This window comes from Lupinus angustifolius, chromosome LG12 (assembly GCF_001865875.1).
Source record: "Lupinus angustifolius cultivar Tanjil chromosome LG12, LupAngTanjil_v1.0, whole genome shotgun sequence".
NCBI classification, from domain to species: domain Eukaryota; kingdom Viridiplantae; phylum Streptophyta; class Magnoliopsida; order Fabales; family Fabaceae; genus Lupinus; species Lupinus angustifolius.
The window spans coordinates 11,116,049-11,140,600 of NC_032020.1; the positions used below are offsets into that span (position 1 = coordinate 11,116,049).

A 24,552-nucleotide genomic window follows, 5' to 3' on the forward strand; every position below is an offset into this window, starting at 1 on the left:
AATACCAACCTTCCTTAAGGAAGAGGTTTGGTTTGTTAATAAAATGAACCCGAAAGGAGTAAATAAATAAAAGGTCACCTAAATTTATTATTCTTTTGTTCTTTAATTACTTATTTGAATCTAACAACTAACTATTCATCACTTTTATATATTAGAATACCATTAAACCGATGTTGGAATTTATTCCACAAAATCGAGATGGTATTCAAAGGTACTTAATAATTATGTAGTAGGTAATTGCTTCGTTACCATTATACCGATGTTAGAATTTATTCTAACAAAGGCGAGATGGGGCAAAGAAGGAATGCTTTATTCACATGATTATTAAGAAAGTAAGTTGTAACTGGAATATTCTTGAAACTATTATACCGGCGTTGGAGTTTATTTCAACAAAGCCGAGATGACGAACAAAGAATAAAACCGAGTTCTCTTACTTACAAAAGGAACATAACGAAAATGAGAGTATTAATCTTTCAACAAATTGACATTGCTGTCAGGACGATTTGTTGAGATGAGAAAACTCTCAACAACAAAAAAATGCCGAACTACCCTTTCAACAGACTTTCACAATATATCGACCTAAGTACTGCGACTTGATACAAGTCGACCACTTGTAGCATTTCATCGGCCAGGTAACCCGGCAAGGACGGTCACGACCATCACGTCGACCAAGCCCCTCTAGGAGACGCTTCCCTCCAAGAACTCAACGCGAACGTCCTCCGAATAGGGATCAGATAGACATGTACCATTCCAACAACCAACAATAGAGGAGTTTGGTTTATATAACACCATCTCGGGAGGATTTGCCACATGAGGTACTTCTAGGGCGACTCAAAAAATGTATGTCCAAGAAGTTATGCATGCAACCATTAGAAGCACTCGCTAGCAGTATGAAAACAAGGTTGTACCTCTGATCTCATTCGACGGTCATGACTATGAGAGTGTCGTCCACGGTCATGATGATCCCCTAGTCATCACCACTAAGATGAACAATAAGAAACTCGGAAGACTTTTTGTCGACTAGGGCAGTTCGGAAAATATTATGTTCCAAGATCTGTTTGTAAAAGTGGAACTAAAGGGCATAGATCTATTGCCATATGATGGCCAATTGGTGGGCTTCACCGAACAAGAAATCACCCTGCGCGAATATGTAGACATACGACTGATGATTGGTGAACAACCATTGACCTAGACAATTCATGCCATATTTTTTGTCATTGACTGTAAATCTACCTACAATACCATTATGGGTTGGCCAACGTTAAATCGTCTTGAAGTAGTGGTCTCAACACCACACTTATGCATGAAATTCCTTTCATCTGATTTCTGGGTATGCACCATAAATGGGGATCAGCATAGCGCCATGAGCTGTTACCAAATGAGTCTTTAGCCAAATCAAACAACAAGGAGAGGGCCACCCCCAATGAAAAGGCAAATGGGCATCCATTTGGTTGAATTAGACGGCAGAGCAGATGAATGGGATTTTCGACCACAACTAAAGGGAGAAAAAACTTCTCTACAACTCGGGCCAAAGAATGACAACTTGGTATACATCGGCAACACCCTCACAGAAACTCAATGGTCGAGCCTGGTTGAATGTTTGAACGTCAACAAAGACCTCTTTGCTTGGTCCGATGTCGACATAGTGGGTATTGACCCTTTAGTCATCTGTCACCGATTAACCACTCCCTCTGAGGCAAAACCAGTCGCACAAAAGATAAGAAAAATGGGCACTGAAAGAATAGTAAAAGTTACCTAGAAGGTCAAAAACCGGTCTATTTCACAAGTAAAACATTGCAAGGCCCCAAGCTTAGATATTAGAAATTGGAGAAGGTGGCATATGCCCTCTTGGTGGCAGCAAGGCAGTTACAACAATACTTTCAATCTCACCCTATGGTTGTAAGAACCAATCAACCTATACGACATATCCTGCATAAACTGAAATTGGCCAGGCGAATGATCTTCTGGTCCATTGAGCTTTCACAATTTGACATCTGGTATGAGCCTAGGACAACTATAAAAAGTCATGCCCTTTCAAATTTTGTTAGCGAGTTGACCACCCAACTGTATAATTCATGACAAATATGGACGATCTATGTGGACGAGTCATCCAATCCCCAGGGTAATGAGGCTGGAGTCTTGTTGAATAATGGCCATGAGATGACTAATGAACACTCGTTGACCTTCACTTTCTCCACTTCAAACAATCAAGTTGAATATGAAGCGTGCATAACAAGTTTGCAATTCACCAGAGAAGTCAGGATAGAAGAGGTAGTTATTTGTAGCGACTCCCAGTTGGTCGTCTCACAGATAACCAACACTTACCAAACAAAAGACACACTGTTGGGTAAGTACTTGGGAAAGATAAAGGAGTTAATGCCTAAGTTTGGTGAAGCCTCCATCCAACATGTCCCAAGAGAACAAAATATCCAGACAGACATATTGTCCAAATTAGCCACCGCAAAAAGCTCAGGGAGTAATAGATTGGTAATTCAAGGAACTATCTTGAAGCCTAGCGTCATGATCATTGTGTAGATATCCATCCCGTATGACTAGATTCGTCCTATCATTAAATACATGTTACATGGTGATCTCCCTGCCGACCAGAAAGTGAGACAAAGGTTCCTCCAGTATAGATCCTTGTACACACTAGTGCAAGGCTCTTTGTATCCCTGGGGCTTTTCCGTTTCAATGCTCAAATGCCTCGGCCTAGATAAGTCATAGTATGTGCTCTAGGAGATTCATGAATGAAGTCGTGGCCACCATCTTAGGACGGCCTCTCTAGCAAAGAAAGTGCTACGGGCATGCTATTATTGGCCAATTGTGAACACTCATTTTTGTCCAGCCCAGAAAAAGCCCAATTCATTTCCAAAATACGTATTCCATTTCAAAAAAATGTTCTTTGGGCCATCGAAGGCCCACATGTCATCTTCCAAAACAAAAAGAACAAAAAAGTAGAAAAAATGTTTATTTTATTTTTATTTTATTTCGAAATGGCTTTCCATAAATAGAAGATGGTAAAAGATATTTTAAAAATATTTTTCAGAATATTTTTTTTAGCAATTAAATAAAATATCACGCTTAAAATCATAATTGGAAATTTTATTTATTATTATTAATTTTCGAATTTCAAAAAAATAATAATAAAAAATGATTATCTTTCTCCATATATTTATTTTCAGATAAAACAAAAATAATAAAAAATAAAAGATTTTCTCAAAAAAAAAAAAGATTTTAAATTCAAACTAATAAGAAAATATTTTTCAATTTTTTTAATTTAAATTCGAATTTCAGATTTGAAATTCAAATTCAGATTTGAAATCATTTTTTTCAGATAGCATGGTTAATAGGAAATCAAATCAGGCTGATTAAAGTTATTAATTATAATATTTGATTTGTAAAAAAATTAAAAGCATAGACAGATTCTTGACATTTTTAGTGTGAAATTTTTTCCTATAAATAAAGGTTTAAGGAGAAGAGAAAAGACACTGGAAAACCTTGCCAAAATATCCATACAAAAAGCTCCCAAAAGTGTCCTGCGAAAAAAGGAGAAAAAATAAACATTTCCGCGAGATCCAATCCTGTGTGGGTGGATTCATTGTCTATCCGTGCGTCCTTGATCCATAGCCGTCGGATCTGCATACTTATTTTGCATCTGGGTTGACCAAGAAGGCCAGCCAACCCGTGCACGAAACGTGGCACGTCCTTGGTGCACCTCGCTGCACTGTATCACGCTCCCAGAAGAAGACGAGATCCAGTGTAGGCGCGCACACCGCGTTTTCCTACACCTTCGTGCATCTAGCGCCTCGCACGGTGCCACGTGGACTGGTCCCCTTCACGCCCAGGTCCACCAATCACGGGACGAAACACGTCCCGGTCTCACTACACCACGCCGCACCAGATCCTTCCTAGAAGAGCTCGGATTCTAGGCACGCGTGCTCATTGTTCCATCCGTGAGTCCATCCTCCCATCCCACGCCACGTGTCTAGACGTATCCAGACGTCTGGATCCAGCGCGGGTGTGTGCACGGTGCAACCGGTGCAACCTCTCTCTCCCCTAACCAGACGCTGACACGTGTCCAGGCGCTGGGAAGTAAAAGAATTCCCTCCAACCTCTTCCTGCCACGTGGGTTTCTTTGTTTTGTTGGATTTTATTCATTTGCTTATCAGGTTTGCATTTTTGTTGTCCCTTATTTGCGCTGATATCATCATATTATATATGCTAAATTATTATATCATGGAAATTGGAAATTTTAATTATCATAAATAATTTAATTATGCGTATACAATTAGAACTCCATGAATATGACCTGTGATTATAAAAATTAACTGGGCTTGTTAGTGTGATGAGATTCCATTGCTGTTTTATTTCACTATTTTTTACAACTGAACTTTAATTTTGATATTCAAAGAGTATGAATGATAAATAAAATCATCCAATTCTATTATATAAAAAATGTATTTCTTGGTGTACCACTTAATTAATTCCATTATGATGCTAATAATATAGGTATTAAAAATAGAATCTGTTATTTCGATGTTATGTTACTTAGTATGTGTTTTTTATTCTATTCATGTTAATGAATGTCCAAATTTTAATATATGATATATTGGATGAAGCCAAACATAAAATAAAATGTGTAAGTTTTTAAAGTTCGAAATAAATTACATTTTCTATTAGTATGTTATACCACTTTGAATTTTTTATCAATGTCCTTAAAATAATTATTACATTTTTTATGATAATGTCATTATTAATTCTAAGACGACAATCAGTCTAATTTTAAGATATGATGCGGTGTCGGACATATGGGCTGCACTTCATCGACTTAATGATCACCATGACTAATTCACCAACGAATCAAAAATATTTTGTTCATAAACATGTTAAGATATTAACTAACCCTTAGTACAAAATGCGGTATCGGACGTATGGGCTGTACTTCACTTGTATTGGTAGGATTGTTAGTCAAGATCTAACACTTATATTTTCTAAAATCAATCCAACCAACAAACCTTTTTCTACATAAAGAACTAAGTAAGCTTTGATTCCCTTAATAGGGATACGTAGGATCGGGGTCATTCTTGTCAGACACAATAATAAAAACAATTTTTTTCTTCATAAAAATTGATTAATTAATCACACAATTGAATAAAATAATAATAACAACAAATAAAAATATAGTAATCCATGTAGTTTAGTATAGGGTACCGCTTAAGGCGGGCGGGTAGGGTGCTAATACCTTCCCTACCCTGTAACCGACTTCCGAACCTGGATATCAAGAATCCAAAAAGCCCAAGGTAATTGGGCTAAAAAAGATTTTTCTACATTTTTTACAGTAAAAAATGTAGTGGCGACTCGAGAGGTCGCGTAGCCGAAAATCGGGGCGCGACACCAATCATGGAGAAAAACGCCTCTGAGTTGACCAAGAAGTGCATCCAATGTCAGATGTTCGCCGACCATCAGAAGGCCCAACTAGAAGAATTGACAACCGCTATGATCTCTTGGCCATTCTGCAGGTAGGCATGGATATTATGGGACCCTTCCCACTAGTAGTCAAGCAACTCAAACTCATGATAGTAGGGATGAACTATTTCACCAAATGGATAGAAGCTGAGGCATTGTCAACCATCACCTCAGCCAACATCCGGAAATTTTCATGGAGAAATATTATCACTCGGTTCGGGATTCCGACCGCTATTGTAACAGATAATGGTACCCAGTTCTCAGATTAAAAGTTTGGCAAGTTACTATTCGAGCTACATATCAAACAACATTTTATCTCAGTTGAGCATCCTCAAACTAATGGTCAGGAAGAGGTGGCCAACAATATCTTCCTAAAGGGAATAAATAAGAGGTTGGATGAAACCAGTGAGGCTTCGCCCGATCAACTACACCATGTCCTTTGGGCCTACAGAACAACTCCTCATTCTACAACCAGAGAGTCACCATTTAATCTCACCTATGGCGTTGAGGCTATGATATTGGTAGAGATCGGTGAGCCAATCTGTCAGACGTTACAATTAGATGAGGCCGCCAACTCTACTATCTTGAGACACAACCTAGACTAGATTGAAGATAAAAGTGGTTGTGACTAGATCAAAGAGGTCGCCTTCAAAAGGCTAACTACTGTTAAATACAATGCTTCAGTAATACCAAGAGATTTTGAAACTGAAAATCTGGTCCTTCGAATAGCAGACATTGGTCGGACCAAAGGAAAGCTAGCACCAAACTGGGAGGGTCCATACTAGTGGTTGATAAAATCGGTAAAGGTGCCTACAAGCTTGAATATTTGTTAGGGAATGAGATCTCGCGGACATGGGATGCAATGAACCTCCAAAAATTCTTTGCTTAATATATGACAAAAGGATATAATGTTGACCCCTCACGTAGTCAGACAACCTATGTAATCTAAAAAACATATATGTTAACTAGCCATTATTCATTTGTTTCTTGGCAGAACAGGCGAAGGCGTGGATCCATACCCCTTTGACGATGCCCTATCTCTAAAAAACCAAAGCGCGAACCAAGTCCCCTTGATCTCCAATCAATCACCACTCAAAGGCATGGATGTCCCACTTTGATGACGGTCTATCCCAAAAAACCCTAGGTGCGGATCAAGTCTCATTGGTTTCCAATTAATTACCCCTTAAAGGCGTGGATTTGTCCCCCTTTGACGGCGGTTTATCCCTGAAAAATTCAAGGAGTGGACCAAGTCTCCTTGGACTCCAACCAATAACCCCTTGAAGGCGTCGATCTGCCCCCCTTCGACGGTAGTCTATCCCTAAAAACCCCAAGACGTAGACCAAGTCCCCTTGGTCTCCAATCAATCACCCCTTGAAGGCGTGGATTCGTCCACCTTTGACGGTGGTCTATCCTGAAAAAACCGAAGGCGATTACCAGGTCCCCTTGTCTCCAATCAATCACCTCTCGAAGGCGTGGATCTGTCCCCCTTTGACGGTGACCCATCTCTAAAAATACTCAAGCATGGACCAAGCCCCCTTGGTCTCTAATCAATCAACCCTCGAATGTGTGGATATGTCCCCCTTTGATGGCGACATGTCCCTATAAAACTTAAGGCGTGGACCAAGTCCTCTTAGTCTCCAATCAATCACTCATCGAAGGCGTGGATCTATCCCCCTTTGACGGTGGTCTATCCTTAAAAAAACTCAAGGCGTGGATCAAGCCCCATTGGTCTCCAATCAAGCACCCCTCAAAGGTGTGGATCTTTCCCCCTTTCATGAAGACCTATCTCTAAAAAATGCAAGCGTGAACCAAGTCTCCTTGGTCTCCAATCAATAACCCCTCAAAGGCATAGATCCGCCCCCCTTTGATGACGACCTATCCCTAAAAACCCAAGGCATGGACCAAGTCCCCTTGGTCTCTAATCAATCATCCATCGAAGGCGTGGATCTGTTCCCATTTAACGGCAGTCTATCCCTAAAAAACTCAAGGCATAGACCAAGCCCCATTTGTCTCCAATCAATCACCCCTCAAAGGTGTGGATTCCCCCCCCCCTTTGACAACAACCTATCTCTAAAAACTCAAGCGTCGACCAAGTCTCCTTGGTCTCCAATCAATCACCCATCGAAGATGTGGATTCGTCCCCCTTTGATAGTTGTATATCCCTAAAAACCCAAGGTGTGGACCAAGTCCCCTTGGTCTCCAATCAATCACCCCTCGAAAGCAGGATCAATCCCCTTTGACGATGGTCTATCCTTAAAAGACCTAAGGCGCGAACTAAGTCTCCTTGGTCTCCAATCAATCACTTCTTGAATGTGTGGATCCGTCCCCCTTTGACATCGGTCTATGCCTAAAAACTCAAGGAGTGGACCAAGTCCCCTTAGTCTTCAATCAATCACCCCTCGAAGGCATGGATCTGTCCCCCTTTGACGATGGTTTATCCCTAAGAAACCCAAGGCATGGAACAAGTCCCCTTGGTCTCTAATCAATCACCACTCGAAGGCATATATTATTCTGCCATTGATGATGGTCTATCCCTAAAAAACCCAAGGCATGAACCAAGTCCCATTGGTCTCAAATCAATCCTCCTTGAGGACACGGATAATATCCGCCTAAAATGCAAACCATTCATCACAACCCAAGCAATCACAACCCTAACCCCATTACAATGCATTAGTTCGGGAAATACTTACTTCAGAATTACTTGGTCTACTTCATTTGGAACCCATTCGAACAATAGTTACTTCAAATTATTTGGTCTACTTCATTTGCATTGATCTGGGTATTAATTACTTATGAATTATTTGTTCTAATTCATTTGGAACTAGTCCAAGCAATAATTACTTCAAGAATATTTTGTCTACTTTATTTGGAACCAATCCCGACAATTGTTACTTCAAATTATTTGGTCTACTTCGATTGCATTAATCCTGGTATTAATTACTTCAGAATTATTTGGTTCACTTCGTTTGGAATTTAATTAGGTTACATTGCATTAGTCCCGATAATGATTACTTCAAGATTATTTGGTTTATTTGGATTTAACCCTATTACACTACGTTAGTCTGGGGCCTTATCAGTCGATAATTTCCAGTTAATAAAGGTTTATGATATAAAAACAGGGATACCAACAATAAGGAAAGCAAATAGAAAACTAACATTTCATTCAACAAGGGGAGAACATACAAGATCCGACCAATTACATGATAGAATCAAAAACAAAAAAGAGGAGAAATAAATAGTCAAGCTTCCCCACCATCCATGGCCGGAACAAGAAGCGTGACATGACCATCATCTTCATCGGCAACCAACTCGCCCTCAGGAGTAACCCTGAGATCCATCCACGTCTAGGACCAGTCAAAATCCGGGAAGACTAAGCGGACTTGGGAAAAAGCATTACACAACCTGCATTAGTCGCCACATCAGCTTCATCCTCTAGCTTCAGAAAGGCCGCCATCAATTCAGCCAATTCCCTACCCACCCGGCCAACTTCAACTTGGGACGCTCTTCCCAACCTTCCAATAGCTTCAATTAGTCTCCAAGTGGAAGCTTCTCTTCTTCAGCTCTCCCAAGGCGGTCAGCTAGAGAAGTCAACTCTCATTAGGCGCCTCATAAATTCTCCTGTGCTGACAAGGCAGCCTCCCGAGCGTCTCTGAGTTGGAGTGACATGGTGGAGAGTTGTTCGCCCGCTGCCAGATTCTGCCCCTCCAAGCTCTTGAAGGCTTCAACATATTTTTATTTCAGTTCCTGAAGCTCGCCTGAATGTTACTCCTGAATATTGAACATGGCCTCCTCCCCAACCTGGGTGGCAAGCACCCTTTCACCCTCGAGATACTTAGCCATCGAAGCTACCAAGACCTCGACCTCCTGGGTCCTCCTCAACAGTTCAATCAGGGGCATGCTATCCATCGTCTCTCGGGTGCCTGTGTTGATTAATGCCTCCTCAACCGCCATCGGGATGTTGTAGTTATACCCTTTCTTGGCAGAAGTCGATTTCCCCTTGCCCACTCGAGCATCCTTCCCTTTTCTAGGCCTTTCTTGGCGAGTAGAATCCTCTCCAACGACTACAATGGGGGTGGTTTCCTCCAAGGTCAGATCGACCGAGTGAACTGGGGTTGGCATAAGAGCAATGGGGAGGGTGGATTCATGGCGGGAGAGGGGAGTCTCTCCCGATTCATTAGACCGTCCACCTTCCCTCTAAGGAGTGGCAATCTCCATGGATGGCCTTCCGGATCGGGGCGGCAAGTTATGCCTTTCCCTCTTGTTGACCTTAGCATCCTTCCTCTTCTAGGCGGCCCGCTTCAGAAGACGACTCCGGGCTACTTGGTCACCCATAAATGCTGGTGAAAAAAGACAAAAAAACAAGTCAAACACTAAATATATTAATAAAAAAATATATGAAGATACCTACGGTCGCATACCTAATGACCGATTCCTTGAATGTTTGGTCGCTCTAGATGAGCCCATAGCACTCGATGGCCCTCCTCTCCTTGATTCAGGCCATCATCTCATCTGTCACCTCCCTTTCTCGGTCATCTAGTTGTTTGTAAGAGAAACTGAAGCAGTCAACAAGCTTATGATGAATGCTCTCATTCCAAGAAAATGGGAAGAGGGGTAGACCATCGGGGCTGAACGCCCAGGTATGGCAGGATCCTCGAGGCTCTACCCAGAAAAAGCCAACCTTCCAATTCTTTACAAATCCCTCAAAATGATGGAAGAGAGCACGACCATTCTTGGACTGAAGAGACGTTCATCATCGGGGACCTTCCTTGTTCTTGTCTTTATTTGTGATTATTCATTAGTTATGTTTAACACTCGTGTGTTTTGAGAGGTCACTCATTTATCATTATAAAAAATATTAATTTTAAAATGCATGCATAAATTAAAGTTTACACACATGTTTGATTTAAGTGATCATAATTGGACACGGTTTCGTATATTTTGTAAGCTTATAAATGTATTCTTATTCTTATTATTATTATTATTATTATTATTATTATTATTATTATTATTATTATTATTATTATTATTATTATTATTATTATTATTATTATTATTATTATTATTATTATTATTATTATTATTATTATTATTATTATTATTATTATTATTATTATTATTATTATTATTATTATTATTATTATTATTATTATTATTATTATTATTATTATTATTATTATTATTATTATTATTGAAGTTGAATTAGTTTGGGATAATTGAATTTAAAATTATTTAGTAAAAACATGGTTACTTTCATAAGCTTTGCTCGAATACATAGGTCTTATTAGAGAATGAAATTAGTGGACCTGACACAATAATAAGATTGAAAAATCATTTCTTTAATTAAAAAACTAATATCATTTTTCTTCAATTTGTTCATGATACCCATAGTTCAATTGTGTCAGGACTACCAATTATTTTAGTATATGGCTATGCTATGTCTCGATTTCTCTACCAATTGTTTGCAATATGTAGATTGTATTTTTCTGATTGGTACCTTAGTGATTTAGGGTGATTTTAGTTGTCAGAATTTCAAGTGTTACTTGTTAGATGCATAACAACTTCATATAAATGGTCCAGGATTTCCGTCCTCTTATGTTGAAAGCGAGTAAGTGATAATATATAGCTTTGTTTGTTTGGGCTTTGAAAAATGTGTTTCTTTGTAGGAGAGGTGGTAAATTATCTATAATCCACAATCCATTAAGATTAAATCCATCCAAATCCATATGTTAGAGTTAATGTATTTAAATAGATATAATCTAATGAATAGTGTTGATAATGAATGAATTCAAATCCATCCATTATATCCAATGAATATTCATGAGTATATATATCTATTTGAATGAATACCCAATTCATTCAAAAAAAAAATTTGAATGAATATCTTATTGGTCAGAGTACTAGTATAGTTGTTCGCTAATTAAACCGCATACCAGTAAAGTTAGATATACATATATTTTATACTAATTTTAATGTTGAAAAATCAATAAAGAAAACAATAACTATTTTTATTTACTACTTGTTAAATATGTACATTTTAGATGTATAAAAATGTAGTAGTTATATGTTTGATCATCCATATCAATATTTTGGTAAAAATAAATCACTTTCATTGGAAAAAAATTTAAATGAAAGCCGGTATGACTGGTACGTTAAATTGAAAACCAACCAGTATGACTAGTTTTTACCGGTATAATTGCACGATCGGTATAAATATTGTACTATAGCGATATTAAGACCACTTCATCAGTTTTGATACAAGTGATATAAACTACTCTCTTTCTAACAAAAGAGTTCATTCAACAATACTATCATTTTTATCAAAGCATATTGTCAAAAATTAATAATAATTGGTATAATATTTTTGTGTTATTGGGAATGCTTGAAATATGTTATTATATTGGTCTCACATTGTCTAGTATTGGAATAGAATAGAGTAATTATATATTGGACTCATGTCCCTTGTTATAATGTGCACAAGATATAAGCACCAAATAGAAATACCACATGAGCAAGTGGGCTCATGGGTGTGCTAGGGATTGTAATACTTATTTTCTAATAATATCTTGGTAGCCGTTCAGCGCTCCCGGGGACGTAGGCAAATTGGCCGAACCCCGTTACCAAATTATCTTGTTTCTCCTCTTCTATTTATTCTATGCACGTTATTTGATTGCTTGTGGCCAACGCTGCGCAACGATCGCTTCCGCTGCCCCAACAATTGGTATCAGAGCCAATTGGTAGATGGCTCTTAACCCAAACGTCAGATAATGGCTAAAGAGGGTGAAGGCATGGTGGCTAGACAAGGTGTGTCAAAGGTAGTGACAAAGATATAGCATATGAGTTGAAGTAGAAAGAAACATGGCGGAACTGTGGTGTGGGTGATGTATGTGTTAATCCAGAACCCCATAAGTTCATGTATTGGGTTAGGATCAAGGTAGAGATAAAGACTCATGTGTTGAGTTTAACCCAAAGACAGATGCTGACAATATATCTCTAGATGTTGAGAGAATGTTCTCATTTGAGATGAGAAGTGGAATATCTTAATTGCGTGGCTGAGACGTCATAGTGAATGATGTTAATTGTTAGCAGATCTACAAAAGCACAGAGGCGACGACTGACTTTGATGTAAGGTGTGACATGGATATTGGCTTTGATGCAAGTTGTAACACGAGCATTGGTAGTGATGCAGAGGTGTGACATGGGCATTGGCTTGTATGCAAGAATGTGACACAAACATTAGTTAGCATTGACGCAAGGTGTATGTTGTGGGTATACTCTTTATGGTGGAGTATGATAGTTCTTTTGAACTAGGATTATGAGAGTAGACAATAGTGGTAGTGGTTGAGGCTTTCCAAGGAAGCTCCAAGATTCAGTATGACTGAGTATTGAAGAGGATGATTGTTGGTGAACTTTTGTGTAGAGGTTCCAATATATCGAAAGACTTCCTAGCAATCGATGACTAGGCGACGTGTTCCATTTGATGGCGGTACGGGAAGCTGCACTACAAGTTTGGAGAGCTAGGCTCTTGATAACATCGTCAATGATACTCATAAGGCCTATGCTGTAGGGGAGCAGTTAAAGCGAATTAGACATTGAACAAGGTGAAATCATATATTCGCTAAGGTGAAGATTCTTGTGTAGATTTCCTAAGGAGCGATATATTCTTCTATTTCAATGAAAGTGGAGATTTTTGGGAATGCTTGAAATATGTTATTGAATTGGTCCCACATTGTCTAGTATTGGAATAGAGTAGAGTAATTATATATTGGACTCAGGTCCATTGTTATAATGTGCACAAGATATAAGCACTAAATAGAAGCACTCCATGGGCAGGTGGGCCCATAGGTGTGCTAGGGTTTGTAATCCTTATTCTCTAATAATATCTTGGTAGCCGCTCAGCGCTCCCGGGGACGTAGGCACAATTAGCCGAACCCCGTAACAAATTATCTTGTTTCTCCTCTTCTATTTTTCTACGCACATTATTTGATTGCTTGTGGCCAATGTTGTGCAACGATCGCTTCCGCTGCACCAACAATTGGTATGAGAGCCAATTGGTAGATGGTTCTTAATGCAGACGTTTGATAATGTCTAAAGAGGGTGAAGGCGTGGTGGCTAGACAAGGTGTGTCAAGGTAGTGACAAAGATATAGTAGATGAGTTCAAGGAGAAAGAAACATGGCAGAACTGTGGTGTGGGTGATGTATGTGTTGATCCAGAACCCCTTAAGTTCATGTATTGGGTTAGGATCAAGGTGGAGATAAAGACTCATGTGTTGAGTTTAATCCAGAGACAGATGCTGACAATATATCTCTAGATGTTGAGAGAATATTCTCATTTGAGGTGAGAAGTGGAATATCCTAATGGCGTGGTTGAGACATCATAGTGAAAGATATTAATTGTTAGCAGATCTACAAAAACACAGAGACGACGATTGACTTTGATGTAGGGTGTGACATGGATATTGGCTTTGATGCAAGTTGTAACACGAGCATTGGTAGAGATGCAGATGTGTGACATGGGCATTGGCTTGTATGAAAGAATGTGACACAAACATTAGTTAGCATTGATGCAAGGTGTGTGCTGTGGGTATACTCTTTATGGCGGAGTATGATAGTTCTTTTGAACTAGGATTGTCAGAGTAGACAATAGTGGTAGCGGTTGAGGCTTTCCAAGGAAGCTCCAAGATTCAATTTGACTGAGTATTGAAGAGGACGATTGTTGGTGAACTTTTGTATAGAGGTGCCAATATATCGAAAGACTTCCTAGCAATAGGTGGCTAGGCGACGTGTTCCATTTGGTGGCGGTACGAGAAGCTGCACTACAAGTTTGGAGAGCTAGGCTCTTGATAACATCGTCAAGGATACTCATAAGGTCTATGCTGTAGGGGAGTAGTTAAAGTGAATTAGACATTGAACAAGGTGAAATCATATATTCGCTAAGGTGAAGATTCTTGTGTAGATTTCCTAAGGAGCGATATATTCTTCTATCTCAATGAAGGTGGAGATTTTTGGGAATGCTTGAAATATGTTATTGAATTGGTCTCACATTGTCTAGTATTAAAATAGAGTAGAGTAATTATATATTGGACTCAAGTCCCTTGTTATAATGTGTACCAGATATAAGCACCAAGTATAAACACCCATGGGCAGGTGGGCTCATGGGTGTGCTAGGTTTTGTAATCCTTATTCTCTAATAATATTTTGGTAGCCGTTTAGCGCTCCCGGAGATGTAGGCACAATTGGCCGAACTCTGTTAACAAATTCTCTTGTTTCTTCTCTTCTATTTATTTTATGCACATTATTTGATTGCTTGTGGTCAACACTGCACAACAATCGCTTCTGCTATATCAACATGTGTCATGATTGAGCGCAAGAAAAAATACATGATTGCACAATATAGTATCTCTGACATCACCTACATTGTTGTCTTTTAGAACTTACATAAGTAAATTTAAATACTAAGATTTTTAAATTGATTTTTAAAAATGTTTTATTAAATAATAATTTTTAAAATATTTTTTCCTTCAAAAATGATATAGTACAAATTAAAAAAAATGAATTGGATATTCATCCATCCAATCCATTAAAATGGATATATGGATGGAATAGATGGATTGAAATACGTTGAATATGAATGAATTAGATAGTTTAAAAATGTGATTTTATGAATTTATATGAATTGATGGATGACTTTCCATCCATCTATTATGTTCCAAATCCATATTCATCCATTATGATCCAAATCCATATCCATCCATCATGATCCAAATCCATCAATTTGCTACCCGTACTTTGTAGTATATGTATGTTTATAGTGTAAGTGTTTTTTACATTGTCGACAAATCATTGATCATTCATATTAACTATCATGGACTCTCAAACAAAAATAATACAAATCAATTGTGGATAATATACTGATAGTGTAAAAATCTTTACATTGATAGTGCATATATATTAAACGCATATTTTTTTACAAATAACCTCGACAAGAAAAGGAGTTAGGTGAAGGAGTTTTTTTTTGTATAACCAATGAACTAATTTTTTTTAGGACATGTGGTTATCCTCTCAACAAAGATTTATGCCACTAGATTTACGTCTTATTGGTGAAGATAGAGGTTTGTACATGTGACTGGTGTTGAAAATGGAGAATTGTACTAATAATAAAAATGGTAAAGATAACCGGGACCAGGGTTTGAAGTACATTGTCCATATGATGACTTGCTAATATCCAGCACATGATGAAGATAAGAATGAATGAGGATGACAAAGGAAGTTGTTAAGGATAACTACAATCATTTAGCAGTAAACAATTGAATAGTGTATCCAATGATGTCTTAAGATTGCCACAAGACCTTAATTGACATTACAATTGTGCATATTAAAAATTCAATCTTACCACCAAAGTAAAGCCTATATCTACACTACTCGTTACAAAAATTATCATTGACTAAAAGAGAAGTTTGAGGTATATAATTGATACACTTGATGGTAAATAATATAATGATTGTGTACACATTAAACTCTTTAGAACTCCCAGAACAGTTTGAATTGGAATATAAGGGTGGAATTCTGAGCCAAAATGGGAAAGGTTACAATCTACATGTTAATCACTTGCTTTTTATTTGTTTGAAAGGATAATACATATATAGACACAGGCGCCTTTCTTTTGTTTTTGTTTGACTTTCTTAAGCGGGAATATGCCTTCCAAGCTGTTAACGGCCACTAGTTTATACACAATGGTCTTCACAAGTATACCTAGAGAAAAGTTGTTTTATTATTTTCTTCTTTTGAATGGGAGACTATTCATTTATTTAACATGATAAGTATTTGACAGAGAAACCAGAGTTTTTTAAATCTTTTTATTTTGCACCAATTATACTTGGAGAATTATTTTACCATCCTTATGATACACAGTAGTACAGTTCTATATGTAAATGATAAATTACATAAGTGTGTACTTTTCCTGTGTCAAACTATGGACTATGGAGAGCATGAACAGATCAATTTTATGGTAATAGCCTGATAAGTGCCAACATAGCAAGGCATACATTTGCAGGCTTCATTGGCGACTGGACCAGTTGATGCAAAGAGATAAAACATAAGAAAACTAAAACACAAAGGAAAGGAACTCCCATAGATCAAACTTCAACAATCATCTTTTCAGCTGCCTCATAAGTTCATGTCAACAGCTTTACCCCAAAAGTGCAGCTATTGCACAATGCTGCCACATAGGGTCTAAGGAAGGTACATGCACACAGTCTTACTTTCGAACACAAAGAGGCTGTTTCCAACCTATGTAGAAGAAGGGGGATTGAGGAAAGAAAAAAAGTAAAGGAAAAGCTTTATGGGTGAGATTCATAACCACTTTTAAAGAAAGGCAAAAGCAGAAACTTCTAGGGAACCTTTCTAAGCAACAACCAACAAGTTCATCTTTTAGACACCAAAATCCATGTTCCATGACAATATATAACGAGGAAGGATCCACATACTCCAAGAGTAAGTTTTTTAAACTCTTACTCCTAATCCTAGCCATTAATTCTAGTGAGTAGATTTAAACCATTAGATATCTCTAGAATTGATGGCTAGGATGATGAGTAAATTAAAAAAACTTACTCTTGCAGTAAGTGGATCCCCACTCATATAAAATCAAGACATGGAAAACTGAACATAGTCATTAAGATGACACTGAAAATCAGTCACTGCACATAACTGTGGTGAGGGAAACCTGGAAATATTGATTTGAGCAAGGACAACTAAAAACTAAATGAAGCACAAGATTAGGTTAACACCGTGGCAACCATACAAACAAATTTTATTCGGGATCCTACAAAAATTGAGGAAGACCCAGCAGTCACATGGAGAATTTACCTGTTGAGAAATCAACATTTGCTTTTCACCATTTACTTAAGTAAAGACTCTAACTCGGCCAATGTGTTCAAATGCAAAACGATGCAACTCATTGCAGCAACATCCAGGTTCACCCGACCTTATCGAGAAGCTTTACCTAACCATGACAATTCCTCGGGAAAAGAAAAAAAAGGAAAGAAAAAAGGAAAAAATGCAGGACAGCATAAGACACCAGATGATAGGAAAAAATTGGCAAAGGAAAGTAACTCCCATTACTCTCAACACTATATGGATTAAAAACAGATATGCTCTAAATCGCAGAGCATCAGAATCTGACTACATACCTTCATTAACAAGAGAAATTCAACCTTGCGAAACTGTATCTCAGAGCTCCAAATGATTTCAATGTGAATACCTGCATTTGTTTTGGGTATAACATTCCCACCGTACGATTAAATATGAGAAGATAAAAGGAGCCTATGGTTGACCACATCAAAGTATGATGCTTGTAAGTTGTATGTAGAATCTATATATAACACAGACAAAAGGGAGGATAAACTAAAATATCATTGTCCAAAGTTCAGTTTAACACAACATTATTGCCACCCTTGACCCAAAAAGTTTTAGATGCATATAATCAGGTCGGTGGATAAAAGGGTTTGTTCCTACTCATTATCATAACCTCTGGAGGACTAGAAACCAAAAACATACAGATTCCATCAGATTCAATATAGATATCAAGACTCAAATGTTGCAAAACACAACAATGTTAACAAAAAAAAGAAGAATAGTATACTTTAAATAACATTCCAACATACATCAATCAAGCAGTAAAAGAACCATGATATAAGCACTGCATGGTTGGTCATGATAAGAGCAGGACAAATCTTGAAACCTTAAGCTACATCAACAGCTCAGGGATTCTATGTTCCATCTTGGTCCAACCACCTGCAAAAATAAATAAAAAACCGAAGATGTTCATAAGCCAACAGAGAAGTTCTGGTGGTCAAATCAAATAGTGGAAGCCTCCCTGACAATTCTGCTTCTCCTTAAAACAAACAGTCTACTCCCTAAAAAGAACTTGTTCAGGAAATCATATCAGCCTTGGGTGAAAGCTTTCACTGATCAGCATTTATGAGTTGGGTAACTTTGTTTATCCTCATCTTGCCAGTGCTTATTCTAATTCGAGAGGAAATAACAGGAATCACTACTCAGCTATGTTGTTAGCATTGTCAAAAGCCAGTTGAATCTTTAGAACCATTTAAATCACCACTCCTGTAAAGCATAGAAAATAACTAGCTTCAATGAGTTCTAAACAGAAAAACTAAAATTAGATAATCATAAAAGAGAGCATAATTAAATTTGTTCTACATTTGAAGAACTTACCAAGCATAGTAGGCTTAATATTTTCCAGTTCCCACTTCTTCAATGGACCTCCACTCTGTACAAAAGAAAATTCTCATATTAATGTAGCTAGCCGAACACGATTTATGTCAATGTTTGACAATAGGACGTGTCATACCTGCGATATCATCAGCTTCTTCATTTTTGGTTGATCCTTCTAACTTGCGCTTGTCATTCACTGAAATCAAAATCCCATTATCATTCAGGTTGGTTGAACCCTTCACGTTTATAATTGGTTCCTGCATGGCATCTTCAAGAAGTTCTGAATGTTCTTCACAAGTAGCATTCTCTCCATCATTCCAATGATGGTTACCTTTTGCAGATCCAGAACAAGATTGTGTAATTCCTTGAGATTCATACTCCTTGAAATTTCTTCCGGAGATCTCACTCCCATCACATTGCTTATGATTTTTTATTTTCGACTTAGATGAGGCTTTCTCTCGATGCCCTGATCTTTCATCTTTACTTCCATACTTATCACTGGAGTGTTTGCCCTCAGGAGACTTTGACCTGAATGGTCTCTGTTCAGAATTGCTCTCATCCAAATTTCTATGGGATGAAGAGCCTCCTTTGTCTTGCCTTCCTTCAAGGGATATTGACCTCGAACGCCTTCGATCACAGTTCCTTGATTTCTTTTCTTTCTTTTCGCCCAATTTATCTTTAGAATGATGCTTCTCGTCAACAGATTGTGATTTGGTCCTTTTAGTATCATATCGCTTTGCCTTTTCACTTTTTATTTCATCCTCTCTTTCATCAGTTTGATCCCTATCTTCTGTAGATCTTGACCTGGAGCGCCTTTTATCACTATGTCTTCTGTTTCTATTTTCATCCAATTTCTCAGGAAAATGGTGCTTACCATCCACAGATTTTGACCTGGATCGCTTCTTGTGCCTGGATCTACTTTCATCCACTCTTCTTGGGGAGGATCGGCTCTTTTGTTGAGGCTTCTCATCCACAGATAGTGACCTCGACCGCCTTCTCTCTCTATGTTTAGACCTTCCATACAAGATTTCTTCATTTTTGTCTAAAGAGTGAAGCTTATCATCTGAAGATCTAGACCTTGAGCGCCTACTGTTTCTTAGTTTCCTTTCATCATCCTTTGGAGATGACCTACTTCCTCTTCTATGACCTGGTGAGCCAGAATTGGCACGTGATGGTTTCCTTCCTCTACGAGGAGAACTTTCTGTGCGACGTTTTGGAGAAACAGACTCGGTAGGATATGATTTCCTTGCATGTGGGCTCACACTCCTACTCCTGTTTCTTCTATAAGAAGATGAATGATGATCACGTGATCTATACGAATCATGTCTTCTGTTTTTATCATTATGTTCCCTGATGTCTCTATAGGACCGCCGTTCCCTTTCAATGCCAGAATGATGATGGAACCTCAATGGTGACCTGGACCGATGATCCTTGGCATAGCGAGGAGGTGAATAGGAACGAGACCTCCGGTTTCTCCTGTAACTGATAGGAGATCTAGACTTTGGCAAAGATCTGCCATGAGGGGGAGAAGGTGATCTGAAAATGGAAATCAAAATTTAAATTTGGAGGCAGACACCTTCGACATCATAATGAAGGATAAAAAAATATTCAGCAAAAATATCATAAGATTTTGTCGCAAAAAATTATTTGAAAAAAAAACAAGCCATGATCAATGATTTCCAGCAGCCAGGACACCAATAATTTGTTCCATTCAAAACACAAAATGCATGTTTGTCTCACATATAATAAGTAATATATTGATCCAAAATAATCGTACTTTAATTACTCTTGCTGGCCTCTTTTAGCTTCCATACACATAACTCTACTATGTCTACATAGAAATAAAGGAACTGCATTTGGCTTTAAAACAAACAGGAATGGCAAGTAGACTACATTCCTACTAAAATTGATATGTAGCCAAACCTGGATTTCTCTTTTGTCTCTTTCTCTTCAATTCCAACTCCATCAGCTTTCAATTTCTTACTTATTTCTGCAGCCCGGGCTGCTGCTAACTCTGTGGCAGATTTCATAGTTGCAGCTCTGTTAGCAGCTTGTTGTGCATTCATAGTTTGTTGCATAAGAAGCGCTTGCTGGAATTGCATTTGTTGCATTGCAACAGCTTGCTGCATCATCAAAGGAATCGAGGATGAAGCCATTGAAGAATTTACATGAGATGGTTTCTGCGGGAGGGATTTCGCCATTTCAACATTCAAAGGGCGCCCCCCAACATCTATGTTATTTAATGCCAGAGCTGCAGTTGCTTCTTCAGGTTTTGAGTATTCTATATAAGCAAAATGCTTCGAATCAGTGAGTGTACATTCAATAACAGTGCCACAGAAGCCAAAGAGCTGTTTTAGCTGTTCCGCTGTGAGAAGTGGACTAAGATTACTAACTTGAAGAGTTTTCTTCAATGTGTCATCCTTACTAGCTTTATCGGGTGAAGCTGTTTTTGGTAGCAACATCAATCATAAAAAATAGTTAAAATGACCACAAAAAAAGAAACATCAGAAAATCCATGACCATACATAGCACCAAATCAACATGACAATCCATTCATCATAAAAGAGCTGGTTAATAAAGAACAGAGCGCCGATACAAAATAAAATTAATTAGCACACAATATACCAGTTGAATCTTTTGCTGACTGAGCTGCATGTGCTTGAAGGGCTTGGGCAGCAACTATTGCCTGAGCAGCAGCCATTGCAGCAGCAGAAGGCGCCATAGGAGCATGGCTAAGTGTCCCCATTGAGGTTGTTGCAGCTAAGGCAGCCATTAGCAAATTATGTTGTGGGTGATTCAACTTACAATCAACTTTTGCACAGTGCCCATTAAGGTAGTCACGACAAATCTCCCCTAGTGAGGCCCCAAATCCTGGCAAAGTAGCACCCCCAGAAGGTCCGGCAAGAATCCCTGGAATCATTCCCAATAATCCTGGGAATGCCCCTGAAACAGACCCAGAATAATTCGGCATGTTGGGCATAGTCGTTTGATTTTGATTAACCAGATTTGGAAATGTAGATGCAGGAGTTAAACCAAGCAGCCCGCCACTACTACTACCTACAACAAAATAAATCAAAGTATTGAAAATCAATATCCATGAAGATGAAAGCTATGTGCAGCATAGCAAGGTTTCAACTTTCGACATTCAAACATGAAAAGTCTGAAGTTTACAAAGTCTTGTGATGCAAATTGAGGACATATACTTCTCAACCTAATATTTCTCTCTATCCCCCTCTCTTTTTTGAAATACCAACTCACCGAAAAGGTACACAAAACAAATCATACATATATAATATAAAATGAAACCATGTGAACCTGTTAACCAGGAACAACTCAAAAGGACTACATTGCAGCAGATATATATTTATCAAAATAAATAAATAAAAAATAAATATTAATAATGATAAATGTCTGTATTGAAACCATCAGATTCAGCATTGAGGCTATCTTTGGATATTAAATAGGTGGAATGGAATGGAACAGATGAAACAAAATGGAGTGAAATGAAACAATATCATACCATTGACTGGATATTTTATGATCAAACGGATTGGAATGGAGTAAATAATAAGTTGGTTCCATCTCATCCCATAGTGTACCCCAAATGGGAAGGGAAGATAAATAGAGGTAATGGAACGGAATTGTTTTCATCCTATTTAAACACTTCATTCCATCTAATCTTTGTTATAAAGAAACCAAACAACGTAACCTAGCATCATTCCATTCCATTCCAACTCAATTCCATCCAAACATAGGCTGAAAGCATCACATGTAAGACATTAAAGTATAGGGTAATTTTTACAAGGGAATAATGATGAATACCTGCACTGAAAAACACAGGGAATGGGCTACCCATAATTGGCTTGCCATTACATTCAACACTGACCATATAATTCCCTCGCTTGGCCACCACATAAGTAATAGTATAAGTCCCATCACCCATATCCTTCACAATACCTTCTTGCTCTGCCCCTCCGACACCCAATCCTGGCACAACCTTCACCTTAATCTGCGCACCCCCAGTCAAAACCTTCCTCTCATCAGCATCCTTGGTCACAACCGTAAATGATGACGGCGCACCAGCCGCTCCACCTGCTATCCCAGTACCCGCAGCAGTACAGTTTGCAGGATCAACCGGCCCAATCGGCTTCTTGGCCAAATCCTCATACTCTTCAGATTCACTGTCTGATAGAACAGTCCCCCTTTCATGATTCTTCTCCAAATCTTTGAATGTAGCCTCGAAAGCAGCTTTTGCTGCTGCATCCTTCTCAGCCTCGCTCTTGATCTTGGCCTCCTCGGCTTGCTTCATCCAAATTGGTTTTACAACGGCTAAAGTCCGATCAGCCATCAACCCTAGTTTGAAAAGATCAGAAATCACCTAACAAATACCTAATTGATTCAATGAACACAATTAATTCAATAAAGCTATCAAAATCAACAACACACAGCTTCCATTAATAAAGAAACAAAATATCAAACATGAGACCCTCGAATTAGATTGAAACCCTAAAAACCTCTAAAACCCGTAACAAAACCCTAACAGTTCGAATCCGATGATAAATTCAGAGATATTCAACAACCCAATAGTTAAAAAAATGCTCTCATAAAGGCTTCAAGATTCAAGGGTTCATTAGATTTCAAAGTCGTTGTCCGAAAATTATAATGGGAGAGAAAATCGAGGTGAGTTTTAAAGGTTAAGAGGAGATCGAGAAAGATATGGAAAATATTGTAGGAGAATTTATGAGTAACCAAAGAGAAGAATATGAGGGGAAGAATACAGAGAAGGATAGCGCACCTGGTCTGTATTCTTTCTGATTTCTGATGATAGGAGAAAAACGGGTCCTGCTGGGATATATCGGGTAATTTGCTTTTAACTTCGGACTTGTATGCCAAAACCCAAAAATTTATAGTTTGGATATAATAATTGATAGCACAGCCGGACCGACCGATTTAAAAAATGGATTTAGGTTGTGATTATCCAAGCGGATTTGGACTACCTTTTTTTTCATTTTTTGGTAACTTAGGCTTTTATAATACATTAGTGTGTCGGTAATCACTATATGTTTGTTGACCCACATTTTTATTTTTTAGTATTGAACATTTAATTTTTTATATATTTTATTTTATAGAATTATATCATTTTTTTTGTACATGATATTATAATTTTTTGATAAAAATATATAAATGAATTGTGATATTATTAAAAATTGTATTGGTAATTTGATATATTTAGTGAATCTAACTTCATCTAACCTCCATTTTTATATTTTTTATTATATGAAAATATTGTAATAATTATTAATTATAAGGGCAAAATAGATAAGTGAAAATTGTATTATATAAATAGTTATAATGTAGTTTGGTTTTATATATAGTATGAATATGATATCATCGATTAATCATATGTTATCACTATTCACCACCAATATGAAATAATTCCTTTTCATCACAACTTGCAATTATATGAGAATAAAATATCTTTTTAGAATATAATTTTTTTCTTTCTGCTAGTTAAAGTATAACATGTGTATTATTTTGTTTAATTTTAAAGATATTTTTGTAGGAAATGATTAAAGAGAATATATATTATAATTTAAGTGGTTAGAGAAAATAACCTAACTCCTTATATACTTTATATAAATAAACATGTTGTTATTATGGCCATATCAAACTTCAGAGTTAAATAGTTCATTCATAATTTCGCAAGTCCTAACCACACCAATCATAGCAAGATAAACAGTAATTCTATTCCTATAAAAACCATGGATTAATTAGAAAGAAACCAAAGGTTACAGCAAGTATAAATTTTGTAGGCTTTTCCATAGTAAAAATTACGGTACCGCTTCATTAACGAAAAG

At 37.6% G+C, this 24,552-nt stretch overlaps 1 protein-coding gene across 1 annotated transcript in view; it reads right to left on the reverse strand.

Annotated features, from left to right (window-relative positions):
* The window catches only part of LOC109362145, a gene marked incomplete in the record, with an annotated part of 33,535 nt that extends 9,962 nt beyond the window's left edge, over nucleotides 1-23,573 (reverse strand). Inside the window, 7 exon segments of the mRNA XM_019607747.1 lie at nucleotides 18,267-18,583; nucleotides 18,695-18,749; nucleotides 18,831-20,230; nucleotides 20,618-21,137; nucleotides 21,320-21,751; nucleotides 22,517-23,083; nucleotides 23,490-23,573. Of these exon segments, the coding sequence (XP_019463292.1) occupies nucleotides 18,709-18,749; nucleotides 18,831-20,230; nucleotides 20,618-21,137; nucleotides 21,320-21,751; nucleotides 22,517-23,042 (2,919 nt within the window).